The sequence below is a fragment of the Myzus persicae genome, unplaced genomic scaffold, assembly GCF_001856785.1.
Source record: "Myzus persicae strain clone G006 unplaced genomic scaffold, MPER_G0061.0, whole genome shotgun sequence".
Taxonomy (NCBI): Eukaryota; Metazoa; Arthropoda; class Insecta; order Hemiptera; family Aphididae; genus Myzus; species Myzus persicae.
The window spans coordinates 152,752-179,413 of record NW_019103520.1 but is presented as its reverse complement, the minus strand read 5'-3'; the positions used below and the strand labels follow the sequence as shown (position 1 = coordinate 179,413).

Below are 26,662 nucleotides of genomic sequence, written 5' to 3'. Positions count from 1 at the left end.
AGATAAAAGTTTAAATAAATTAAATTATTAACACAAATTCTCGAATAATTGGAAAAAAAAAGTTATAAATTCGGATACCTGAGCTTACTGAGTCAATAATGACCTATTAACATTCAACGTGGATAATTAACCAATAAAAATCACTATATTATAACCTAATTGAAATCGAAGGAGTGACATAACAAAATTAGCTACAAAACATCTCAACCTGCACGTCTACCACAAGACAGATTTCTAAGTAGACCAAGTACTAAGTTACTGGTTGGTCTCAAATTAGTCTAATCTTAGTACATACCGATGTAGGTACACGCATTTGCAGTGACGAGCTTTAAATTACGTACCTACCTTCCAAGCTAAGTATATTATATTACATTTATATAGGTAGGTAAGCAATCTCTAGTGCTATATAAACACGCGTGTTAGCTTGAACTGCGGTCTTGTAACGGTTTTAAAAAGTCATATATAAATATGAACGTTTCCAAAACGCTGAAAAATAATATGCACAGTTTTTGATTGAAGTTTCACGTGTGCACGGCTGCATATATTTGCACGCCCATGTGTATAATATTATCATTCAGAACATACACTATACAGGCACATAAAGTATACGTGTACGTTTAATATCATGTAATGCATTGCGCATTTGTGAATGGAGTTTTTATGAACGTATGAGTTTTGCTTTTCGTATGAATGAGTGATTACACTGCATTATTATAATATATAATAATATGATGCCTAGAGACGTTTATAGAATTATTGTGCACGATAAATATATTAATTATTATTATAGGTATCTGTTTAATCGATTATGGCTGAATCGATTCTAAATAATTTATTAGAACCATGTTACAAAAAATATCTACGTTCCTTTTGGAAAATTAATCTATCCCTAAAAGCTATATAATAGTGTATTATTCATTATGCCCTTACCGTAATGATAACAACCGACGATTTCAGCTCGAAGGCAAACCATGCGTGGCTGTTCGCTGTAAGGCACTAAACGGATTTTCGATGCTATAATTGCCGGCACCAAGGATCGGTCTACTATTGTATTCGTGTCCCTGTTCGCTTGCAAAACCTGTAAACAAAACCGTAAGATGTTAAATATTTACGTGTGTTGGTACATAAAATAAAACAAATGGTACGAGTTATTTTAATTTCGGATTCGGAATCCTCAACATCTTACAACGACCTGTTGGCGAGCCGTTTGTCTAACAAAGGTTTTTGCAAAAATTGGTGTCTTAAAAATAACGTATTACATAATGTAATTATGTGTTTCATAACGTTCAAATTCTAAACGCTCCTAACCTAACACTTTACTTTGCATATTGTTACACACATGCCATAACACGTTTTTAAAAGCCCAATTTATTGTCATTAATAAATTATAAAATTAGGTGTATCATATATAATATACTATGATATATTAATATATTATTGTCATGTATACAATGTACATTCCTGTATCCTAATAATGTATCCTTCAGTAGTGCACATTAATTAAATCACCATTTCACAAAGTAATTATAACATTATACTATAAGTACATTAAACATTATGAGCGTAATAATTTGCGTAAATAAATTAATAATATTTGTGTAATTTCGATGTTTTGTAGTTATAAAAATGAATGGCGTCTAAAATTTGGTGCGCATCACACTACAAGTATTATACAATACGATCTGAAATTAATCGAAATTTTCACGTGTGAAACACCGTAGATGAAATATTGAGTGCTAATTGTAGAACACGGCTATTGTTATTGAAATGTACACAACTTCCCTCTCCATACCCATTGAAATTACGAGAAGGTCCCTGTAGAATAATAATTAATTCCCCACTATGTCTCGACGATATTCAATTTTCAAGTATAAAACATAATTTCACGGGCTCGCACTTTTCATCATTTCGGATACGGTTTGCGGTGGCCACAGAGTAGGTACATTCAAATTATCACTCAACGACAGAAACCAAGTTTTCTCATTAAACGTAATGTTCCTATATAGTGTACACACCACACAGCACCACTAAAGAATATAGTACCTACATAATAATATATACAATATTCATATATATATATATATACACATACATATACACATACATACATACATAGACACGTACTTTAATACATATATTGCATATAAACGTTACAATATAAACTTAGTAGTTTGCACATACTATAAACAAAGTTGTTTTCCAACAATTAATATTATATATTATAAGACCAGATCACATAGTCTGATATTATAGAAGATTGAATAGAAAATTCACTCGCAAATATCGAAATTGAATAATAGTACGATCATCAATTGGCATGTGTTACTAGTGAAGTTACTATAAGGATTTTGTTCATGTTAAGTTAGAATATACGTCATACATTCGTATATTTAAGAATATAAAATTGATTGTCAGACTTTTGATAATTTTTATCAATTAACACTAATTGACTACTCATTCAAAATTAAATTCTTATGGTTAAAATTTAAATAAAAGATCTTGCTTCATAGTATGAATACATATTATAGTATTACAATAGAAAAAAAACATTAAAAAATATACAGTTACAAACTAAGAGAAAAAAGTGTACAAGTAGATACCACTCTAGTGTACTGCAGTAAGGTGTCTAGTAAACCTCGCTATTGAGTAGGTCACTGTAATGGATGTGTTAAATTTGAATTCGACGATGGATCATTGTATACGAAAAACGTTTTTGAGAGAAGATATTCAGCCTGTATCATATACCAAGTATATTGTATTATATTATATTTATATATATTTTGTAAATATATAAATCGCTATTGTAGTTATTTATATTACTATTGTTAAAACTATAGGTTGAATTAATTTTGTTCAAAAACATTTATCTTATCTATTTAATACCTATATGAATATTCTAACGATTTAAAATGATGTAAAAAGTTTTCAAAAACGTTAATACTTTTTGAGGTTATGACTAGTAGTTTACTGTTGAAAGAACCACACAGTATAAAACAACTTATGTAAATTCACTCATCTCGCCAAAGTATTAAACAAAGTTAATTAAAGTTTAAAAAACCAATTGTGAATATTCTCATATTGCTTTATAGATAATATATTGAAGAAAATAATAACTGACTATACTGACATTCGATCATAAATTAAATTCTCCTCTTTCAACGTAAGAAACTAACTAATTACCTTTACTAATTTTAACCTAAAACCCTCGTATAAGTTTCACAATGTTTTACTTCATTAGCCAAAAACAAATTTATACAATGAAGTACCTATATCAAATATCGATGTAATGACTAAACTAAAAATTAAGCTAAAGTGAAGTAATAAATGATAAACTATATAAGTTGGATTAAATATTGTTATATAGTGGTTTATATTATATTATGAAAAGATATCATTTTATTGTATAGTGATAGTCCGTAAATTGGATAATTAAATACAAATTTATTTAAAATTAAAGTTGGTGAATATTTCAGTAAATAGAAATAAATAAATTGTTCTTATAATAATTATTACATTTTAATAATAATATTTTTGAATGTAATATATTTTATAATATGCTATACTATAGTTATCCTAACCTGCCACCTGCAGCGATACTCTGGACACGGCCTCACACAGAGGTGCATTACTGGAAAAACATATTTTATATTATACCATATACATTGGACATATAATAATTACTGTACTTTAGCGTATACTCTAGTGTTGTACAAGAAATATTTTAAATAACCACAAAGCGGATCATAATTGATTACTTGTTACTTGTTAGTTATCTATTACCTGTCAATACTAAAAGACCAAATGTTTTATAATTGTAGTTATTTGCTATTGTTAAATCGTTAGAAGAATATATAAATTAGATTTACCATTTACTAATAGTTATTTAATAATAATTAGATTTACCTAAAGAAATAAACTTATGAGTAACTCTGAGTGCCGGTTTGTTTTTTATATTATAAGATTTCCATTAAAATTTAGTTAAAGGTGTTCGGTTTTTAGGATAGCAATATATACAAAATGTATAATCGATGCATAAGTTATCAGACTAAAAACAAGAGTCTTACAGAATATAATAAAAACACTTGAATTCATTTCATTTACGTAATATTTATGTTTAAAAACACTAGTCATCATAAAGCCAATATTGTTTTACAGACTTATAAATTGTACTTAAATGTAATTATTTAATATCTGTTTAACCTCAAAACATTTATGCAAATGAATATGAATCTGAGTCTTTCAGTTTAAATATTTATAAAATCTTATAAAACTAACCCGATTATAATTATTAATGTATAACAGTTTTTATTACCTATTATACTGCTTTAAATCTAAAATTTTAAATTATTTTTATTACCAAATTGTATTTCACTGCACTTTGACTAATTTTATTTGTCCTACATTCGATTTCCATTTGTGCATGCGTGCAAAACAACTTGATAATTGATTAACCATGCAAAATTATAGTTAAAGTATTTTATTTCAACGCGTGTCGCAAACGACGTCGTCTGACGACAATTTATAGATGTACCTATTGTACCTATATTATTCATCAGTGACAATAACAAAATTTCGCACAAATTATAATGCATAATAGTATCTATTATTATATTATAATATAATATTTGGTAATTGGGCATCGCAGGTACACGGCGCCGACACCTTTTACACATCAGCTAATGTGCAAGTTGCACATTTCTACACAAACATCACACACGCACATGCTACAATGTACACGAGTGTTATGCAGGTGAACGATAAATTGAAAAGTATATAATATTTTATCCCGGTAGTCTCATTATTTGGAGACATGTATTTGGATATTGTACTCATTACCTTAGAAGAGTTACAAAGTAAGTAGGTAGGTGCTTGTATCGATAGGTACCTTACGTTTTAGAAGTATCATTAAAAAAATGCAAACAAGTAGGTAACCATCCGAATTCCACATGTTTTGCGATGAAACACATTTGTATTTGTTCGCTCATAAAACGCTGCATTTTTCAGCGAAATCACCGCTCCCAGCTACACTTAACCACTTGTACAGGGAGACGTTAATAGCGCGTAACAGAAATCGTGGAGATTATGAGCACAGCGCACATTATAATGCAACCGGGCATAATATTTTGTGACGTGAAATTATTACGAACGCTCTGTGTATTGCAGCATATTATTATAAATATATACACACAGTATTATTATACAAATCGTTAATACCGAATTTCATGTGCAAAGCACGGCAGCGAGCCTCGTCCGTAAGTACATAATATACCTACAATAATGCGCAACGTGATGGCGAGGGACTGTGCAGGTCTTACGTCATATACAATGCAAATAATAAATATATATACATAAAATATACACACCAGTGGCATAAAACTTTTGGGAAACTATCGCGTGCATATAATACATCCCCGTAGGTGTGTATACATATATATAATTTTATATTGCAGTACGGACCGATATATTTTACGATGGGTTTCGCAGCGAGGGTGAGAATAAAAATAAAATCCACCGTTGGGGTGCCGGTGGGCGGAGGAGGGGGAGGTTTGTGATAAGCTTTTCGGCGGGATTAATCGGCGTGACTTAATTAAGTGGCCGTCTTTTACAGCCTGCAGGTGCGGGTGAGTAGTTCGGCAAAAGTGCACTCCAAAAGCAAACGCTGCTTCTGAGCAGCCTACCCGTTCCGTCACCGATCATTAGGTTAGGTCGACGGTGCGTATTATACTAGACAGATTCAAACATACGTAGCTACAATACGGGTACAGTTGTGGAGGTACCTACCTATAGTATAAAATAAATTATATACGGCTTACTGTGTTTGGTCGCCATTCGATGTGTTATAAACATTTACCTAGTTACCGACGACGTTTGGCCACCTCATACCAGTCATACCTCTATCTATTCCAGAATATATCAAATTATACAATACATACCTTTACTTAAAAATGTCGACTCTGCGTACTGTTTTGTATTACTTGAACTTATGTATCATATATACATTTATCCTGTTGATAACATGCATATAAACGTTTAAAATTAACAGAAATTAGAGACTATGGGCACTATGGCGTTATGCTGATACCTATATAGTTATAAACGAAATCTGATACCATTTATCTGCTTTTATGTACACTTTGTCATGAATATTGCACTTATAAAAGTTATGGGTGGGTTATAAATAGTGGTTTTTATAACTAGTATGAACATCTATAATCCTGTTGTACAAAATTAATTTTAGAGGTCGTATGCTCAATCTGTAGAAACGCTTTTAGTGTACATACGGGCCGACATAGCTAGACATTGCTGATGGGTTGACCACCCGGGTTTTTAGCAACACTCTTTACCACACATACACATAACATGTTGCAATCTCACCAACATAAGAACATACTAAACATATACAAAAAAACCTATGTTGCCGCTGGTTCTCCTTAATAAAAAAAAAAAAATTAATAAAATTAATGAACTTTTAAATTACATGTGTTATACATATTATACGGTGATTAAACAATCTTCATCTGATAACGAATTAATATAGTACAGTAACTGTAAATTGAAAACAACCTATGTTCAACTTAAATGATAAAATATTGAAATTTACTTTCATAAGTACCTATTTTTTTTTTATCATGAACTTTCATCAGTTAGAATGAAAATGGACGAATTCAAAAAATACCTTATAGATGTGTAGTGAGATGAGTGGGTTCATATTTATACAAACATTATAAATACAATATTAATTTATATAAAATATTTATTTTTATGTTGATATTAGATTATATTATTTATTTTGTACAATCAAAAACACAATATAACCTAAAATTTAAATATTTCCAAACTCATAATTTGATTATTTTTTTTATATTCAAATAATTAAATACTCATTCAGTATTTCTATTCTTACCTATTCATTATGAATGGAAATAATGCAGTGTTAGATCATCTGAATGTGAAACGATTGCATTTTGCATTTCTATAACCTGGTACATGGTTAAATGATTTTTGATATTTGAGGAATAAAAAAAAACCATATTTTCAGTACATAAGAAAAGAGCTGCTAGTAGAATTCGTAGAATAACAGTCTTTTATTGGAGTTATACTGTTATACCAAAATTAAGTAGGTACATGAGATAAATGTAATAATAATTGTAATAATATTATTAATATTATTCTCATTTGAAACGTGGAAACGAAAAATATTTAATTGAAAATGTTCGTTTCCATCTCGCGATTCGTTATTATTATGCTCACTTATATATTAATATAAACATACCTATTTAAGTGGAAGGTTGACACAAACTTTGATACCAGAACAACAATCAAATATCAACCGGTAACGTACGCACACCCTTATAAAAAGACCACCTCCTGCGCATAACCCTTTGGTCGTACTTTTCCCCACCTATAGCAAGTCACAGGTACACCGAATAATATTATATATTCACCTGCACACACACACACACACACACACACACACACACACACACACACACATATATACAACCATTTCCTCGCACAAAAGTAGCTTTGCCACCCGCTCCGCACAACGACCTTAGCCCTGTCGCAAACTTAATATCAATTATTATTTACTTGCGTGCACTTCAGAACTACATAATTTAAACTCCTCGCCGTCGCCGGCTCCACCCAAGTACCCTCCTACCATCCCTCACCATCATCGCCAATCGCTCCGAAATTCTCTCATTTACATACAAAAAAAAAAATTACACAAACAATTAAAGGGTGAATTTCAATTGGATCGGACGGCGCACACTGTTGTTATTAGATTCTAATTTGTATATATATTATTACATAAACAGAGAACCCTCCTACGCATTTCTATAGTACACGTACTTAAATATGCATAGTAAATAGTAAATACTAAATAGTATAATAATAATATGTACAATATATTATTATTCACGAAATGGGCCGTGGTGTACTTTCCTCGTAGAGCTGATCCCGTGAAACGGGCACAACACCACGGTCCATCCTGTACACATTTTTTCAGCATTGTATTAATTGAATAATAATATAATTTTATATTCAGTATCATTTTTTTTCACAAGAGGGAAATACTGTTACTCGACTACGCATGTATAATATACTCAAACTATGTACAGTGTATAATATATATATATATATATTTGTATATCACCATCGTTAACCCTACAATCTATATAATGTTATTATTACATTGTTTCGTATGAGTGTATACCCTACTTGTCGGCCACGTGTTTACAGGGGAATTGGATGTTCAAATTCTTTACGAAATTTAATTTGCTGTTTCTAATGCAATACTATGTTTTATTACCTGTGGTATTAATTAAAATATTGTTTAAAACCCCTCCTCGAAATAATATGTTGGTGTTTAATTATTGTACATTATACTTCTGTGAAATTACACACTCCACACACAATATACTTTAAGTTCGTACCTCGTAACTTCAGTCACGTGACGTATAATATTACGTGTACCTATAGTGTTTTCCTTTATCCATATTATTCGAATTTCCTATTTGTACGTTTGATGGGACTATTGCGGGGAAGGGTTAGTACAATATAATGACATTATTCGATTACAGCGGATACGGTGAGCTATGCATGTAATCTAATAATCTCTTACGAACAATTAATATCGTTTAATCTCCTAAAACGGACTACCCAGGTTTTCGCAAATCCAATGTAATATGTATATATGAATATTTTTAACGATTCAATATTAAAACATTGTCATATTGTACTAATGCGATGAATTCAGATTTTACACACTTGCGTACTCTATATTATAATAATATGAACGGGGTAGTTGACCTATATGTAAATATTATTTTTATGTATAACTAGCTAATAGCTATGCATTATTTAAAAAAAAATTCATTCGCAGGCTGATATAATATTTTATCATTCAGTAGGTTCGATAATGATATCATTGTTATATTATAATCTACGATTTCAATAATAGACAATGTTTTTTTTTTTAGAATTGGAGAAATAAAAGCAAAATTAAGCCGATTTATACATAAAAAAAACATAATATAATTTACATAATAGGAGAATAATGAGAATAAAACCATTTACAACAATACGGTTGATTATACTTAACTTTTTACAGGTAAAAATGTCATGCACAATGAAATCGCTTTTATTTGTATTGTGTTCTTTTTAATAATATTTATTGTTGTTATTGTTGTTGTTTTTTTTTTTAGTAAAACTTTAAAAATACATGATTATAAACAAAAATTACAACAATAGCATTAGAAGATTTGAGTACAACTTAAATGCCTTTAGTATTTTATGAGACAATTTTGAGTTTAAAATTAAATGCGTTTTTTAGCAATTATTTTATGTTTTTTATTATTAACCTTAAATTATGAAATATTTTAGTTATTCGAAATCAATAACTAAAGTAATATAAAATATTTCATAGATTTTGTGGTGGAATTTACATCTGTATAAAATAGGGGTAAATTATCATGTTGAATTTGGGAGCAATGATAAAAATAGGTCTCTCTGAATTGATTTTCCTGATTTCAAAAAACAATAATCACCCATCCTAACCTAATACTTAAATGTTTAGTAGGATATTGTTTTAATTTTTTTATTGAATATAATATTGTTTTATTGAACAATTTACTGATTATTCATGTATAAACGTTCAGTTTATTTTTTTCTCAAATGATGATAGTCAGTTTATAAGTGTGAATAATAAAAACATTTTACTGTTGATTTTTAATGTAATAAACTAAGTTAGAACATTAGACTTTTAAAATACTCTTTAAACATTAACCATTGGTAACATACATAAAAAAAATACACATCATTGAAAAACCAATCTTCATCGCTCATACACTCAGAATTTTAAACAATAAACATTAATTTAATTTTCATCATAAAACTTTGAAAACGTGAACTCTGTCGCTACAGATTATTTTATATACTTTTAGTTTCATTCAAAGAGAGAGAGAGAGAGAGAATTAACCCTTATATTTATTTGTCGTGAGATAAGAATTAAGTAAATATGTTTTTCGATTATGTTGCAAATAATAGAATTTTAACTTATCATACTTAATATTATTATGCACAATTCATTCTAATATTTTGATTATAATATAATACCACTATAATATTATAATACCTATGCATAACACAGAACAAAGAACAATTAGGCAGATAAAACGATAAAAGTATTTGTTCGTACAAGCATTATACCATTTGGTTAAAATTTAAATATTGCATGTACCATACGCTGTTGAAATCGTAAAAGGTACCTTTCATTTTAATTAGAGACCACATTTTTTCTTAGTGCCCTTTTTATAATAATTATAATATGTGCACGCAATAATAGCTTTCCGATGTTCGCCACAGCTCATTGATTGGTAAGATAAAACCTCAATTATTGAACAATTTGTTTTGTATGTGTATCGTACATACATCTTAGAAATATGGGTCACCAGGGCTTTAAAGTAATTTAATTAAAATCATTTTACAATTATCATTTTAAAAATTTAAATTAAATTCCAACAAACTACACAACTACCGAGAACCGTGGTCCGTGATACATTTAAAGTGTATAGCTATAAGTCTGTATGTATAGTACAATATAGTTGAATATACGACGTCGGAAGTTTACACAGATTGCAGAAACGATAACCTAATTTTATAATTACGTTTTTTTTCAAGTCCGCAATATACCTACATAATAATAATTTATTGTATGCTTACTGTATGTGTATACAATAAAAAAAATCGTATCCTAAACTTATATTTTGGGTTTTGTGTTTTTTTTTAAGCTATATACACATTGTACGTCACATCAGTGACAATACAATTAAAAAAAAAAATTATTAAAGATAAGTATGGACGATAAACAGTATACTGCTGTATTGCACGAAACGAAAGGGATTCGATATAATTCCAAAGTCGGTTTAATAGACGAAACACTCGGAAAAGCACGTGCCGAGGCTTCGCGTAGTATTGACACAAAGTGCTTTGCGACGAGCGTGGAGCAACAACCAATGCGTATTTGTATTTATTTATTATTATTTTTTTTTTTTAGGTCGGGAGAGCAATTATATTCTGTGTATTTTTAATTAAAACGAATAACGCATTTGTAGCATTTGTCTCATACTCTCATTGCTACAAAGCGTTATCGGCCCACTATACGCATTATTATTTTACCAATTTTCACTCCAATTTGTTTTTTTTTTCTACACTAAACAGTTGATAGCCGACTTAATAATTTATTCATTTATGTGAACTTTTAATTAATCCTCTTTCATACATATGTTAGTCGTTAACGAAAGTTCCAATGGCGACATCACAAAATACCCAATGACTTCTACGTTCATTATGAAAACCATAATATATTATATTATTCAATATTAACTCAAAAAAAAGATATATTTAGATCTTGTATTTTCTGTGCATGAGATATTATTTTTAGGTATAATAAATAAAAACAATACTATATTTGTATTTATTACCATAGTATAATATGTATATTATAAACTGCTGTTTGCATGTAATAGTCTTCAAAATATATGTTATTATACACTTGCAGTAACTTTTTTACAACATTTTCTGGTGAATTGTCATTAATTTGAGCCTATATACGCATTAGTCGAATTACTGTATTAATAAATAGGCACCGTTCAATATTATTTAAAACGAACGTTTGGCGTTGATTAACGATCAAATAAAGAACTGAGTTTGTATGCGTTGATATTTGTACATATATTTGTACCTATTATAAATTACTTATAATAAATAGCTACTGAAAAAAAATCGTTTACAATTAAAATAACAGTGTATAACAATAACAAGTAATAATAATAATATCGAATCCAAATAACAAAATGCATGATAAATACGAATTTGTCCGTACATAGGTAAAATACTATAATGTACAAAATGTTAAAAAAATATTATGGCCACTATTATATAATAATAATTGCATGATCATATATTTTGTATTTATTTTATACGTACATATTATGACAGATCAGCTAAAATAATATTGGAATCATATTTTTTTTTTAATATTGTTTTTTTTTCACATAAAAATGTTATTATTTTCAATCTATTTGTTTTTATCTTTGCAGGCATTATGAAATGAATCATGTGATACTCTGCAGTCTACTTAACACTTAATTATATTGTATTAACGATATTATGGTTTCCTACAAAAGTGCAGAATATTACACGATAACCATACCCGTACGATATAATTTATGTTAATTTAAATATTTATAGAACTATATTTGCTTTTTGCACGTGTACACAAATGTTCGAAACTCTTGTAAGATTTAAGATACCTACAAAACTACCAGCTAATACAATTAAAATATGTTTAAGTCGTGTGCGTACGTTATTAATAAAGACAAACAATATTATTTCTCTAAGCAGTTATAATTATACGAGAAACATTAATAAACTACATAGTATAGGTATCTAGCTATATAGTATTTAAAAATGTATTTCAATGCTCATTCACATATTTATAGAATTATTTGTAGTGTAAACGATAAGAGAATACATTGAAACTAACCTAATTAAGTATAAAAAATTACATAAGTGATAATTTGAAATTTTAATTGAAAACGATTTCGGCAAAGAAGCCGGATGCCCTTATTGTTTGTTCAAAACTGCAGTATATAATCACCATTTGGTTGTTATCCCTTTGGAAATGATAAAAAACTAAAAGTGACATTGTGAAGTAAATTATTACGAACCTCGACTAAAGAATTATCTCTCGTGTGCACTCAAAAAGTTCAGTTAATACAACACGTCCGCGAAATGGTAACCACTCATGTTATTATAAAACTTTTATGTGTACCTATACCAAACAGTCAACAGATAATTGTATAAGTAATAAGTATACAGGTAGGTACGTAGAAAGGTTTATTATGCTTCATGACATAGACTCATACCAGTTAGCTAAAAGAATATATAAATGGATAAGCACAGGAACAGACCACAGAAATAACAGTTGTTTAAAAAAAAATAAAAAAACATTTAAACGATTTAATGTACTAATAAATCTACTTTTTGTTTTTTGTTGTTTTATTTTATACTGTTATTATTCTTGAGGTTAGGTTAGGTTAATAAAATAAAATTTCATTGATTTAAATTCAAAGTTTTATTTTTATGGACACATAAGACATAACATTTTTATAGACACAATATAAAATATATATTCTATTTTTAAATGTGTTGTAGCTACGACCTATATTTTGTACTGCGTTGGATACATACCTATTATAATTTTATACTTTATAATATTTCAATGTTTTATATTAAACATTAATAATATTGTGTTTTTGTATGTAAAATATTTGTGTTGTAGCCATATTATAATGTGATACGTGTGCCTTAAACATATAGATATAAAAACACAATATTGTTTATAATCGATTTTAAACCAAAATATAAACATTTATTTTAATACCAAAATAATTAAACTCACGTTTTTCGTTATGGGAGAAGATAAAAAATTCGACTTATTTGCACGAAAAATACTATTCACATTCACTCTAAATGTTTTTTAAAAACTATCGGAAAAAAATATACCTTTCTTCTATAATTCGCATTCATGAATTTGAATAGATGAATATAAATTTGGTTTCACATACTTACTACCTATATTATAATATTTATATATTTCCAGTTATGTACTTAGGTAGGTATTAAATGAATTCCGTCCTACACCATATTATATGATAAAATACCCTAATAGTGATTATAAAATATTCGAACATATAGTTACGGGTTCGATTAGGTTTTATAATAAAATATAAATTGATTATTTTACAGGTAATTAAATATCAATATATTATAAGATAGCTTATATAAGAATATGTATAGAAATCTTATATTATTATAAAGACGTATTTCAAAACACCATACAAGCCTGATTTAAAGTATTAATAAGTTTCTAGTTGATTATCCAAAGATTACTTAGCTTTGCTGCCCATACTATTATAATAGGTATAATATATTATAGGCATATCTTGCGCGATGTAGTCTGTTTACTAAGTATAGACTTTATAGGATATTACTAATTTACAGGTAGGGATGAAACCATTAAGAAAACTAAATTGAAACTAATAAAGTATTCTTACAAGTTACAACTATCATGTTTTCGTATGGTCATGTATTTAAGCAATTTATTTAGAATCTTGTAATCTTGTATAGTTGTATGAAATAACACACTTTCGAACATATATTTTATTTGTGGAATAGCACAATCAGATTAATTATCCATCGTAAATACACTAACATAATTTTTCGATTTTTAATTTAAATAAACATGTAGAAAGATCCGCGTCTCTATGGTACCTAATTAAATATCATAAATTCACATTTTTATTTTGCAAACATTTTTACAATTGCACCTGTGGATGATTATCGGTATAATATATTATTATTATGAATTTTTAAAGACTTTATTACTGAGTTTTGGCTTTAAATTTATAATTGAGCGCTGAACGCAACTTTTTGAACTACTTTTTTTGTCCCAACAAAGAGTTTTAAGAGTAAAATTAATAAAAAAAAAAATGGAGTAAATATAGGGAACCGCTCTATTATAAAGTAGGTGTCGAGTGTAAGTCTTCATTGATGTACTGTAATATATGTGTTCAATTTGAATTCAATGATACATCATTGCATACGAAAAATTACTCTGAGCAAATACGGTATATAAAATGATATATTAATGATGCTATTAAAGTAACTTATTTTATTATTAGCAATACTGTAGATTGAATTAATTTTTGACGCAAATATTACACTTGAAAATGTTGTTGTGTGTATCAAATAAAATAATTTATGTCAGAAGTTTCAAGTACCTACATAAGAATAGTATTTTTGAATTACAACAAAATAACTAAAGTGTTATTCTTTATTCCGAACTTGAATTAAAAATGTTTGTAAAAAAAATTGTGTTGGTACATTTTTAATTTTTCTTGTGCAGTACACATTACAGATATACACATGTTGTAATCAATTTTCAAGCCTTACCTAGCTAAAAAAAAGTTGAATACTTTATACATTTTTGAATAATTATTTGCACATTTTCGCCAATTTTACGAATTATGTCAACATTTGAACTTCAAATGCTTATAAAAAGAATCAAGGCAATGAATTTTTAATATTTTAAAATGGCTTTTATAGCAGTATACGAGGAACCTTGTATTATATTTTCAAGCTTTTGACCGAGTACATTTTTTTTTCTATAGATATTTATGGAAAAAAAAACTAAAAAACAATTGGGAATTTCAAATATCTATATAGATACACAAGTCAAAATATTTTGAAAATGTTATCTTGTATCGAAAATTCAAATACAAACATTTAGTGAAAATATCAAGACCACGGTTATTTACTTTAGAGTAATAACAAAATATTACATTTTATTAAAAACTTGTGTAATTAACGGTTTCCTTAATTTTGTTTCCCGATTATTTTGAAAAATACTGGGAATCTTTTATTCTTGAATTCTTAACCACCTAAAGTACTAACTAGATCCAATATGCTACCAGAGACCATATCCGACACAAAGTTGAAAAACTTATAATTTTTTTACTGGAAAAAAGCCTTTAGACTCGGAAAAAAACACATAACATTGTGAAATCAATACATTTATCGCTCTACTCTGAATATAAAACTGTTCACAGTTGAAAAACTAATCTATAGACTATTATGCTGCATACAGTTTCCAAAACATGTAAGTATTAACCACACAATGATAACATGGTGAATTATGTTATAAAATTATTATAATAATATGTGATACATGACTTTGAAATGTTTATATATTACATTAATTATACTCGACAACTGTCTTATATAATTTTCATTGCCGTTAACTTAAGCTATACAAACATTCATTAAATTATAATTATTATTAAAGAACTGTGAACCGTATATTATGACGAGGCAAATAGATATGGCCGGCGATTGTAGTATACTTGGTGTATTTTATGTTTGTGTGTGTATTACAGCGCTCGTAAATTAAATCGAAAACAAAGTACGTGCCACGCACACACACACACACACACACACACATACCCTATACACACTATAATACGATCCGGTAGAAAAACAAAAAGGTATAATAGTGCAAAGGGGATACTGCAGTTATGTTTGGATGAGTGAGGGGGTGCGATTTTATTATTATTTTAATATTTATACACATCCAAAGGTACGCACTACGCCGGCGATCCGACAGATGATACGAGTGGTTTGCCGCTGTTTATTGTACTTTGTTAAAACCGTTCGTTGCTGCATAACGGCGTTCCGGCTGTTTGTTCTATCGGTATAATATAATAATAATAATAATAATAATAATAATAATAATAATAATAATAATGTGTGTGTATGTACCTCCAACGATAAATCAATTTTGAGCTTTCTATTTTTTTTTCCAACCACCTACCCCTCCACCAACCCAGGTTTTCCGTGAATTCAACACTGCTTCCCCGCCACCACTCGGCCAATGCCGATTACTGTACACCGTATCAGAATCGTTTCGCGAATTATTGTTTTCGAATTTATTACGCCCGTCACGCTTGCGGCACATAACGCCAGCGCTGCTGGATCGATGTCTAGACCCCTATCGGAAACGATTAAAAAAATATAATATTTAAAAAAAAAACAGAAATAAATATTTTGTATTAACGAATATAAAATCAAACCATTTTTCATACAGTTGAAGGATATATTTTTGTTTTAAAATCGCATTATTCTGTTACACGACGTAATCGGCATAATACATGTAACGAATGATAACAATAATATAATAATAATAATAGTATAATGGGGGGGAAAAACTGTGAAATATATATTATTGTATACGTGTAATACGGTAGCGCGTTAAGCGCACCCACGTCTACGTCGTAATAATATACGACGTATATAAATGCACATTACAAAAAAAAAGGATGTATAATTTATTTTTTCCCCCAAAAAATTATCTATGTAGTTTTTTCCTCGTAAGTAAACTCATAGTGGCCTCGGTAATGTGCAAAAACACACTTTTTTCACACCACCGCACGGTTGATTTATTCGTTAACGTGTGGTCAACATCACAACGCGCCGTTGTATAATAAATTATTTTATTATTATTATTAAACATATGGGGCATAATAATATAGGAATCCCCCCCCCCCTCATACACAACACGTTTTAGTACTGGATTGCGGTCGCTTATTTGGATCAATCGTCCCGGGGCGGCATCCCTCCGATAAATGTCCGAAATCCTCGTCCCCCACGGGTGGGTGAGCAAATATAGTATATCGGGAATTCGGGATTTTTAGGTGGACTCTTTAATCTTTACTGCCAATTTCGATCTAAACGGTTGATAACATTACGAGTAGTTAAACTAATCGGATTTCAATTATTTAAAAATAAACTAGTTGGATTAGGATTAAAATCGGTTATATTTATAATGTCGTGTACACTCATGTATGAAAGAAAAAGCTGTATTTAATATTAGATTTAGCACTTTTCATATTTGAAAATGGATAGAAATATTTTTGAATAATCTCTTTTTATAATCTATTAATTTTATCGGAGTATATTTGTGTAATTGTGTATCCTATAACCACATGTGGGATATAATACTTTGTCTAAAATAATAATTGTTATTTTTGTGATTAAATAAGCGAGTTCTAAATGTCCTAATAAAATTAGGATATTACACTGCTTCTACTTTTTCGATATGTTTCACGTCTTACATATTAAATAATTCAGGGAAAGATTTTTATAATTTATGAGGTTGGTTACATCTGAGTTTACCCTTAATGTACAACCTAATATTTAAATGAGTTTGGTTGGTTTAATCAGATGTAAATTAATTCATAGAAAGTTGTAAAATAATATTACAATAGGTATCTAATTAATAATAATTTATATTTTAACTGTGCCTTATATAATTAAGCTATAATATTATTAAACAAATTGAAAAAAACTCAAACAATAATTCACGTAAGCTCCTTAACATAATGTAACTTATCATTTTTGAAATTCATTATTTTTATTATTCGAATCAATCGTTCAAATATTTGTTTAGTCAACATTATTAGGTATTCATAAATATCTCCCCCGTCGTTAATTTTGCATTAGCTTAATAAAATGTAATGTTTATTTTTATTATTAATATTTTGAAGTGTTTACGTTTGTAATATACATATATCAATCAAATAAATCTTCAAACTGAAGTTGAAATCAAACGACACATTTCTGGTTTATTGACGAAATTTTGAGAAGGTAAACACTGAACCTTTGATGATATTTAACTAAGTTTATATAAGGTAAACTTTGTTATTTTAGCTACAATAATATTGGCTTTACAATCAGAGCTTTGCATAACTCGCCAAAAACAGAACGTGTTATTCAGAACTCTATATTATAGTAGCAAATAGCAATAATGCCACGAGATCACATCGAATGTTTTGTTCATATTATATAAATATACACATTATTAAATACATTTAAATTAAATAAAACATTACTCGTGAATGTTTTCTTCGAAATATACTAATCTTATAATAATCACATGCATTTTGGTTTGTTTTCGATAAGGAGTTATGAGTTTGACTCGTTTTGATAGGATGTTCTTACAGTAAGACACTGCAGGTACAACTTTACCTTAGCTCTAAACTTTATTAATAAAAGAAAATACATTACTTCTTAAATAGTATGTCTCGTTGAACATCGTGAAAAAAATAAAATAGATATATTAAATACTTTATACTTGGAAGCTACTCATCTTAGTGTCAATTGTGAATGTCCCAGTTTTCAAATGAAACCGACAGGGGCTTAGAACATTACATTTTAAGATGCTACATTTTGTATGAAATAAGTATATATTGTGTATACGAGTATAATTCATATATACGTACACCGTTTTTTCGAAAAGTTAAAATTAGTCTGTACAAGTGGGCGGGCAAAAGTCCTCGTTCAAATAAATTCTACGAACATAGTAAAAATATGTATGGAAATTAAATAAGTCACACTTATTAAGACCCACACTGTATATTTGTATGCGATTTATGCTTCTAGAGTATTATATTAAATACGTGTGTGATATTTTATTATCTGGCTAAATTATTATTATACGATTCTCGTAGGTACATTATGGAGACGTCATTTGCATGTATGCCATTATAGGATTCATCAAACACAACAAATTCTTTGTGATAGAAAGGTGTTCACCAAAAGCTCATCTTATTTTCGTTATGTGCTGAGCTGCTTATTAACTTTTTATAGGGTGATGCTCAATTTATTCTTATGACATTATTTTTGTTGTTCACTACCATACACACGCGTCAAGTTCATTCAATATTTTGTGTATGGTATTTTGGTTTGACTATTTTGGTTTTATTTTTTTTTTGGTTTCTCACAACTATTTTAGTTATTTTGTTGCAATCCTAAAATATTTGTCGGTGAACTTGAAACTCTCATGCAAGTACATTTTTATATTTTACACAAATAATGACATTTTCAAAATATTTTGATTAATTTTAAGCTATTGCATTTGCATATTTTTACAGTGAATCTATTCACATCGTTTATTATGGTGGCATATTAACTAAATTTTTTTTTTTTAAAGCCACTAGTATGTAATTTCGATAACTATTAATAACAATTTCAGTAAAAAAAAATAAAATAAAACTCTCAAAAATTAATAACAATATGTTAATAATTAATTATATAAAAATGATATTATACAATTATAATATTTAATTATTAATAATATAATAAATGTAATGTTTTCGATAAAAATGAAATCAACCTATACCATAATACTATAATAGTTAAATTCTATAATAAATTACTTTAATACCTACATGAAAATATATATTAAGTAGTTAGTGGTCATACAATTATACGGTACTTGCTCAGAATAACTTTTCGTTTCCAACGATTTTCATTGAAATCAAATGTAACATACACATTACAATGACCAACTCCACTACGAGATGTATAATATGGTACACTGGTTCCACAGCGCAGCTGTACAGCAGAGCGGTCAACTACTTTCCTTATTTTTTTCAACACTTTTTTGTAGTTTTATACTTAGGTCTTAGATATACTTAGCTGTAGCTGAAATACATAAAAAATCGAAAATTACCCAACTATTTTACATTTAATATACATAGCAACTTGAAACTTTATGAAAGCTGTACATAAAAGAGTTTAAGACTTTTGGAAAATTCTTCTTCGCTTAAATTTTAATTAAACATTGTTACTAAGCATTTTAGTGATGTTTAGAATATACATTTTTTAATAAAATAAAATTAACCCAGCCATCATATTATGAGACCTAAAAATAAACTTTAAGTATACCTACTTTAATAGGTACCAACAAAAATAAGTAACTAAATATGCGTATATTATATACGCATGGACGATCTTCTCACTTCTGTTATAATAAAATACTTCGAAAGTGCTTTTAGAGTTTAGACATATAGTCTATATAATTGTCACATATCAATATTTTTTTCTAACACTTATGATAACTAGGTATGTTTATAATTTTACCACAGATTATAATATTATATTATATTATTAAAATAATCTGTGATTTCACTATTTTTTTGTTAATAACGTATAAGAAATATAATGTGCTTGCTGAACTATTCAAAAATGTTTAAGATATTTCAATAATACAATACGATAGTATTCATCAGAAACATTGCAATTTGGGATTGGAATGTTCAACTGGGGTTAAAAAATAACGAGATGTTTAATGACTGACCTTTTCGTAAAAAAATAAAATTAATAATGAGCATAAAAAATGTAATGGGACCGCAGTCGGGTTAGAAGCGGCGGTAATCGATTAATTTAATTCAGTTTACATTTTGACAAATATTCGTTTATTTTGACCGGTATGCACGTACCGTGACGACCGTGCATATTACATAGGTATATAAAATACAGTATACACTATGCACATTACGCGTGTATATTATAGTCAAAGACTAAAGTTCGTTGAACAGGAACAAACAAAACTTGTACACACAAATTCGGCCACGAGGGAAGTGACATGGAGGGGATCGGAGGGATCTTCGTCAAATAACAGGCACTCTCACACACGCGCGTATGAACTGGCCGAGGACGAAGAAGTTCGGATCGTCGCCGACCCCTGTTTTACAGACCATCTATCTTTTGTGTGTGTACTTCATAATATTATATGGCTTTCTCCTGACGACGTTCTAAGAACGGTTTTCGCCTCCCCTCGGCACTCTCCCTTCCCATCTTTGTCGACGTACTTTAAATAACGTACCACTAACCGGTATACACACACACACACACACTCGAGTATAAACTTTTATGGGAAACTTATAACGCTTGAAAGTTTGGCACAAGGTCAAGAGGAATTTTATTTGTCTCCACAACGATGCGCTAAACGGACTTCCTTGAAAACGCGACTTTCTCGTACTCGAAATAGCATAATGTACGAATATACGACGATGTACACATAAAGGATAATATAACTCTCGTCTATGGTTTGTGTGCGTTCGGTCGGCGGTAAGTGTTTAATGAAATCAATCGAGTTGTTACCAAGTGATAACGTGGTTTCAAAAAAATACATCTTTTCGGGCAGACGCGGGGTAAGAAATGAAAAAAATCGTGGTGTTTTTGTCATAATAAATTATGAAAATAATGATGAGGATATTTTTCTTTGAAAACACTTTTTGGTGTGATTTTTATACTCAAAGAGTATTGAGAATACTCGGTTAATCATAGATTAGACAAGCGTGGACGATGGTAGTTATTAATTTATCAAACCGGACAAATCCAAACAGCTTGTAAAAAAAAAAACTGTGTAGAACTGAAAAGATTAAACGGTGTACTTTTCTAATGTTCTGTAAATATTTATATTTTTAATAATCAAATAGTGTACACTCGTGATTCGTGGTTTAAGTTTTCACGTTACGTCATGTCTGCATGCACATATATTTATCATGATTTTCATTTTCGAAAGCAACAGCTCATCATGTGAAATCGAGTTTCGTACTTCAGGAATCATATACCTCACTCGGCGGTCTGAAGACTGAAATATTACAATCTTAAGAAATTGAAAACAGATGATATGACTCATTGTTAATAATCTATAAATAATGCTTTAAAATATCAAAACATCTAATTTAAAGAAAACTGGTTTTTCCTATTATGCTAATGACTAATTTTAAGCTAGTTGATGCACATTTTACTTGCACCTATCGTGTGATCTAATCACGAGAACATAATCTTCATAATAATTGTGATTATGGCACTATATACTATAAGAAACATATTAATACAAGAATTATATAATTATTAAATTTTATGGTAATACAGTAAAATCTAAAACTATATTTTTATTTTTATATACTTATTATTTATTTAGATACTTGGATACTAAATGAATTCAGAGTGTAAAATATGAACATGAATATTGATTAATTAAGTACTAATAGTTCTAACCTTACGATTATCGACAATTACAGCCTATTGCTTAAATTTAATATTTGAGCAAAACTAATTAGAAAATAAAATAGTATTCTTAAATATATTGTATCACAATAAATAGGAAGTAATTAAATTACGTACCTAAGGCTTAAATAGAAATGGGTTTCATTATTTAGTATTTATTCATGTGTAAGCATAAACACTCGATTCGCTGGACTTCTATTTAAAATTTAAATATTCGATGAAGTAAATTGTACATTTTATAAAGGTTCTACTAAGATGTACTAAAAGTCTCCACGTCCCAAATATAAAATTATGCTATGAATATAATTAATTTTTAAAAATGGCATTACATTATTTGTGAATTGTTTGTTATTTCATTCATGATAATATAATATGTTCCATTTTTTAAAAATTATAATTCACTGCTGGGCCGCTGAATAAGTACTTACATTTCTGGAAATAAAATGTCATCATATTTCGGTACAGCATTTTTATTTCTGTATAATAAATTTGTGTCATTATGTTATGAAAAAAACAAAAGAGATTATAATTTATTTTGAAATTAATGCACTTACTCGTATTATATACTATATGAATACACTACTTAATATATTAATGGAAATAATAAAATAGTGTTATAAAGTATGGGAATCGATAAAATAATTTAAATATAATTTTTTGTACAATATGTGTTCAACAAGAATAAGAATTGCTTAATATGTAAGCATAGAATATATTTGAATATATCATTATGTTTTCATAATATTCAATATTAACCTACATTAAAATATAAAATCAAATAGGTTGATTGAAAAAAAAAAACAATGCAAATGATTTTTATGCTTTGCTCATATTGGTTACAACATATAAATGTATTGTGTCATTATCATCAGTTTTATTACCTTTATCTATAACTACTGATTCACCTAAATCATCACGATCAAAAAACGGTTCTAAATACGGATCATCTAAAAATGGCCTTTTATACTGTATAGATACTGAAAATATAGGTATAGGTACAAATCTCTTGATTTACGTTAAATTTAAAATCAACTAGAAACCATTAACAAAAATGATCTATGGATATAAACGTTTTACATACATAAACTAACAGTCTTAAATTTTGTTAAAAATTAATGAAATCATTTAAGATACCTGCTACCCGTATACTTGTAGAGTGTATAATTGTATTGATATGGACAGAGAATTAAATACGAAAGATATTGAGTTTTAAATTAAAAATGATATAATAAAAACAGTATAGTCTTAGACGGTTTTAGGCTATACGCCTATACTATATATACTGATCCACATTGAGTGAATTCCATCCGACCAACTGTAGGGTACAATATAATATTGCTTTAACAAAGTCTTTAAAATTAATGACCGTATCTTTTTACTTTACAGCTTAAATGTCATCAATTTTCTCAGAGCCATTTTCTTTTAGCGTTATAAGTGTTGCGCCATAAAATTTAACTTACACTTTTTTCACAGAAATCATAATTTAATTAAACGATCGAAAATCAAAATTAATTTGACGATAAAAATGGTACTGACGTTTTACATAATAGCAAATTGATAGTAATTCTGGTGCACTGAGCACAATATGATATTATCGATATTATAATATATTACACAGTGCAAATAGATACAGTTTAAATATAAAATTATTTTTAAATCCCTTGGTTACTTTTTATTATTCAACCGGAACTATGACGCCCAAAGTTGTGCAATGAATTATGACAATATTATATAATACCTACTACTTTACTAGTAGTATATATTTATAATAACCATTTCAATATAATACTATTAAGATGATTTGTATACAATATAATATAATAAATATGTGTAATGTAATGATACATAGGTACAATGTATCTTACATATTATTTTGATAGACACTCAAGTCCCACAATATATGTACGACGAGACGTATAAACGGTAAAACATCACGCACAATTACGATTAGCCACACCTAATGTTTGAATACGAACTTTACTTATTTATTACATAGGCGCCGTTATCTTGCGTCTTATACGTCCTTAAGGAAACCTGTTGTTAGCTTTCCACGGGTTTACTCACCCTATGCATAAAACAAATCGCGTTTGTCGACACACCCAACTAACTACACTGCAGCATCGTCGTAAGGGCAATAAACAAGGCGTTAACATATCAACTGTGTTCGGACCGGAAACATCGGTCGAGGTGGTACTTTACTGTCTATTTTTTTTTTTTTGCCGACGACGGTTCGGTGTCAAGTCGTATTGCATAAGAATGGGCCGCAGCAGAATCATTCACGGTTCCAGAAATATTATTATTTAGAAATGGCGCGTGTAGATTTTTAAGAGAGCACTTTCCTTTTGTGTGGATTCTGCGCGGGATTAAGTACAACGTGAGATAAATTCGAGAAAACAAAAATACCGGCACGAACGATTCTCTTGAAATATATTAGTATAGGTATATCAGTGTAATTATAATCTTTTGAGTTTTTCGCGCGTTTTATTTTTAATTATGATGAATCACTATACTGGTGCAAATTTCTCGTACCGAAACCTACCAAAGTATTAAATAATAAAATATGCTAGGGATTTATATTTTTTTCATTCCAAGAATACTGTATATATTAATACGCCTGGATAAAAACGTAGAGTGATGGTGTACGGAGAATAAAAATACCTGATATTCTTCCTCCGAGCGTTTAATATTCACGGAAAACAGTCTGGTATAATGATAGCAATTAATTAATAAAATACTTATAATGTTGGGTGTGCGGTACTGCGGTGTATGAATAAAATATCATAATAGGTGTTTTCACTGTTTTATGTTTCATTAATTAATAATCCATTATAGTATAGGATTATAGAAAGACAATTCACAATTAAAGAGGTGAAATGAAAAATAGGTGCTATATAAGCTCTGAACAGATACTATGCAAGTATAATGAGCATATGTTGATATAAAATAAGCTTTTAAAATATTAATAATAGATATTAAAATATGATATGGTTATATGAATAATAGTTGATACTAGAATTATGATTATTGTTTGGTACAAGCCAACAAATTAAAAACCAAAAATATAGTTAAAACGATTTATACCCACAAAATAATTTAGTATTGACGTAGATAAAAAAGCTCCGCAAAAAAAGTTGCCTAATCATAAAATAATAATAATACACTTTTTAAAAGCAAAACTTTTATTGTTTCTACAACTTATTAAATCAAAATTAGATACACTAATTAAAAATAAAAATACTCAACACTCTACAAAATTGTTAAGTACCTAATTACTTACCCGGGGAGCAATTTCAATGTGCAAAGTCTTAAGTCGGTATATTAGTACTGAGCCTATAACACCATACACTGTGTGTACTACGTATATATAGTATGTAAATATGTAATAACTAAAAACATATTTACGAAAATCCATGTCTACGTAATATGTCATATAATAAAGCATAAACTCAAAGGTACATGATACATTATTTTTACGGAATACTCATACTGAATCACCAATACATATATTGCACAATATAATAATATTATGTGTGTTGTATACATAAGTCACAAAGTAAATGCTCCTTTGGGTGGTGTGCCTGTGTCTTCGATTATTAAAAACATTTTGCAGGAGTATTCAATCATAGTTTTAGCCAGAAAATTTAAAACAAATTTTATAAATAATGGATATAAGTTGACGATTGCAAGAGAAATGCCTAATTCATAATAACAAATTTATTCAACTATCCTATAAAAACCACTTATAACTTGTAAGTAGTAGGTATATGTATATCACGAATCATAATAAATAATGCGCATACACTGTATACCTACTGCAAATAAGAAGTTTAGACAGGAAAAGTAGGTACCAAATTTAAAACTAAAAATAGCTGTGTTAACGGTTTGTCGATCGGAAGAATAAATATTGAAAAAGAAAAATGTATATTTACTTTCAACTTTGTATACTTTATATTTTAAATACAACTGCTCAAGTGTGAATTGTATAATAATTGTGAAAAAAGTAAACATGCGCATGTATTAACCCTCGACCGAATTTCAGATACAATGAAAAAAATACTTTTTATACGGGCACAAAAGTAATTGTTGGAACTAAAAAACACGAATGAAACTTAAGATGTCATGATAAAACTACATAATAGCAAAAGAAACCGAGTGGGCACTTGTTATAGGCTGAAACCAA

The 26,662-nt window shown here is 28.6% G+C and overlaps 1 protein-coding gene across 2 annotated transcripts in view; it reads right to left on the bottom strand.

Annotated features, from left to right (window-relative positions):
* Nucleotides 1–26,662, bottom strand: part of LOC111034654 (discoidin domain-containing receptor 2) — a 246,444-nt gene that overhangs the window by 74,371 nt on the left and 145,411 nt on the right. For both annotated transcript variants that reach the window (XM_022315962.1, XM_022315961.1), the window contains exon 5: nt 931–1,078. In XM_022315962.1, coding sequence (XP_022171654.1) covers nt 931–1,078 — 148 coding nt within the window. The remainder of the gene's footprint in view (nt 1–930; nt 1,079–26,662) is intronic.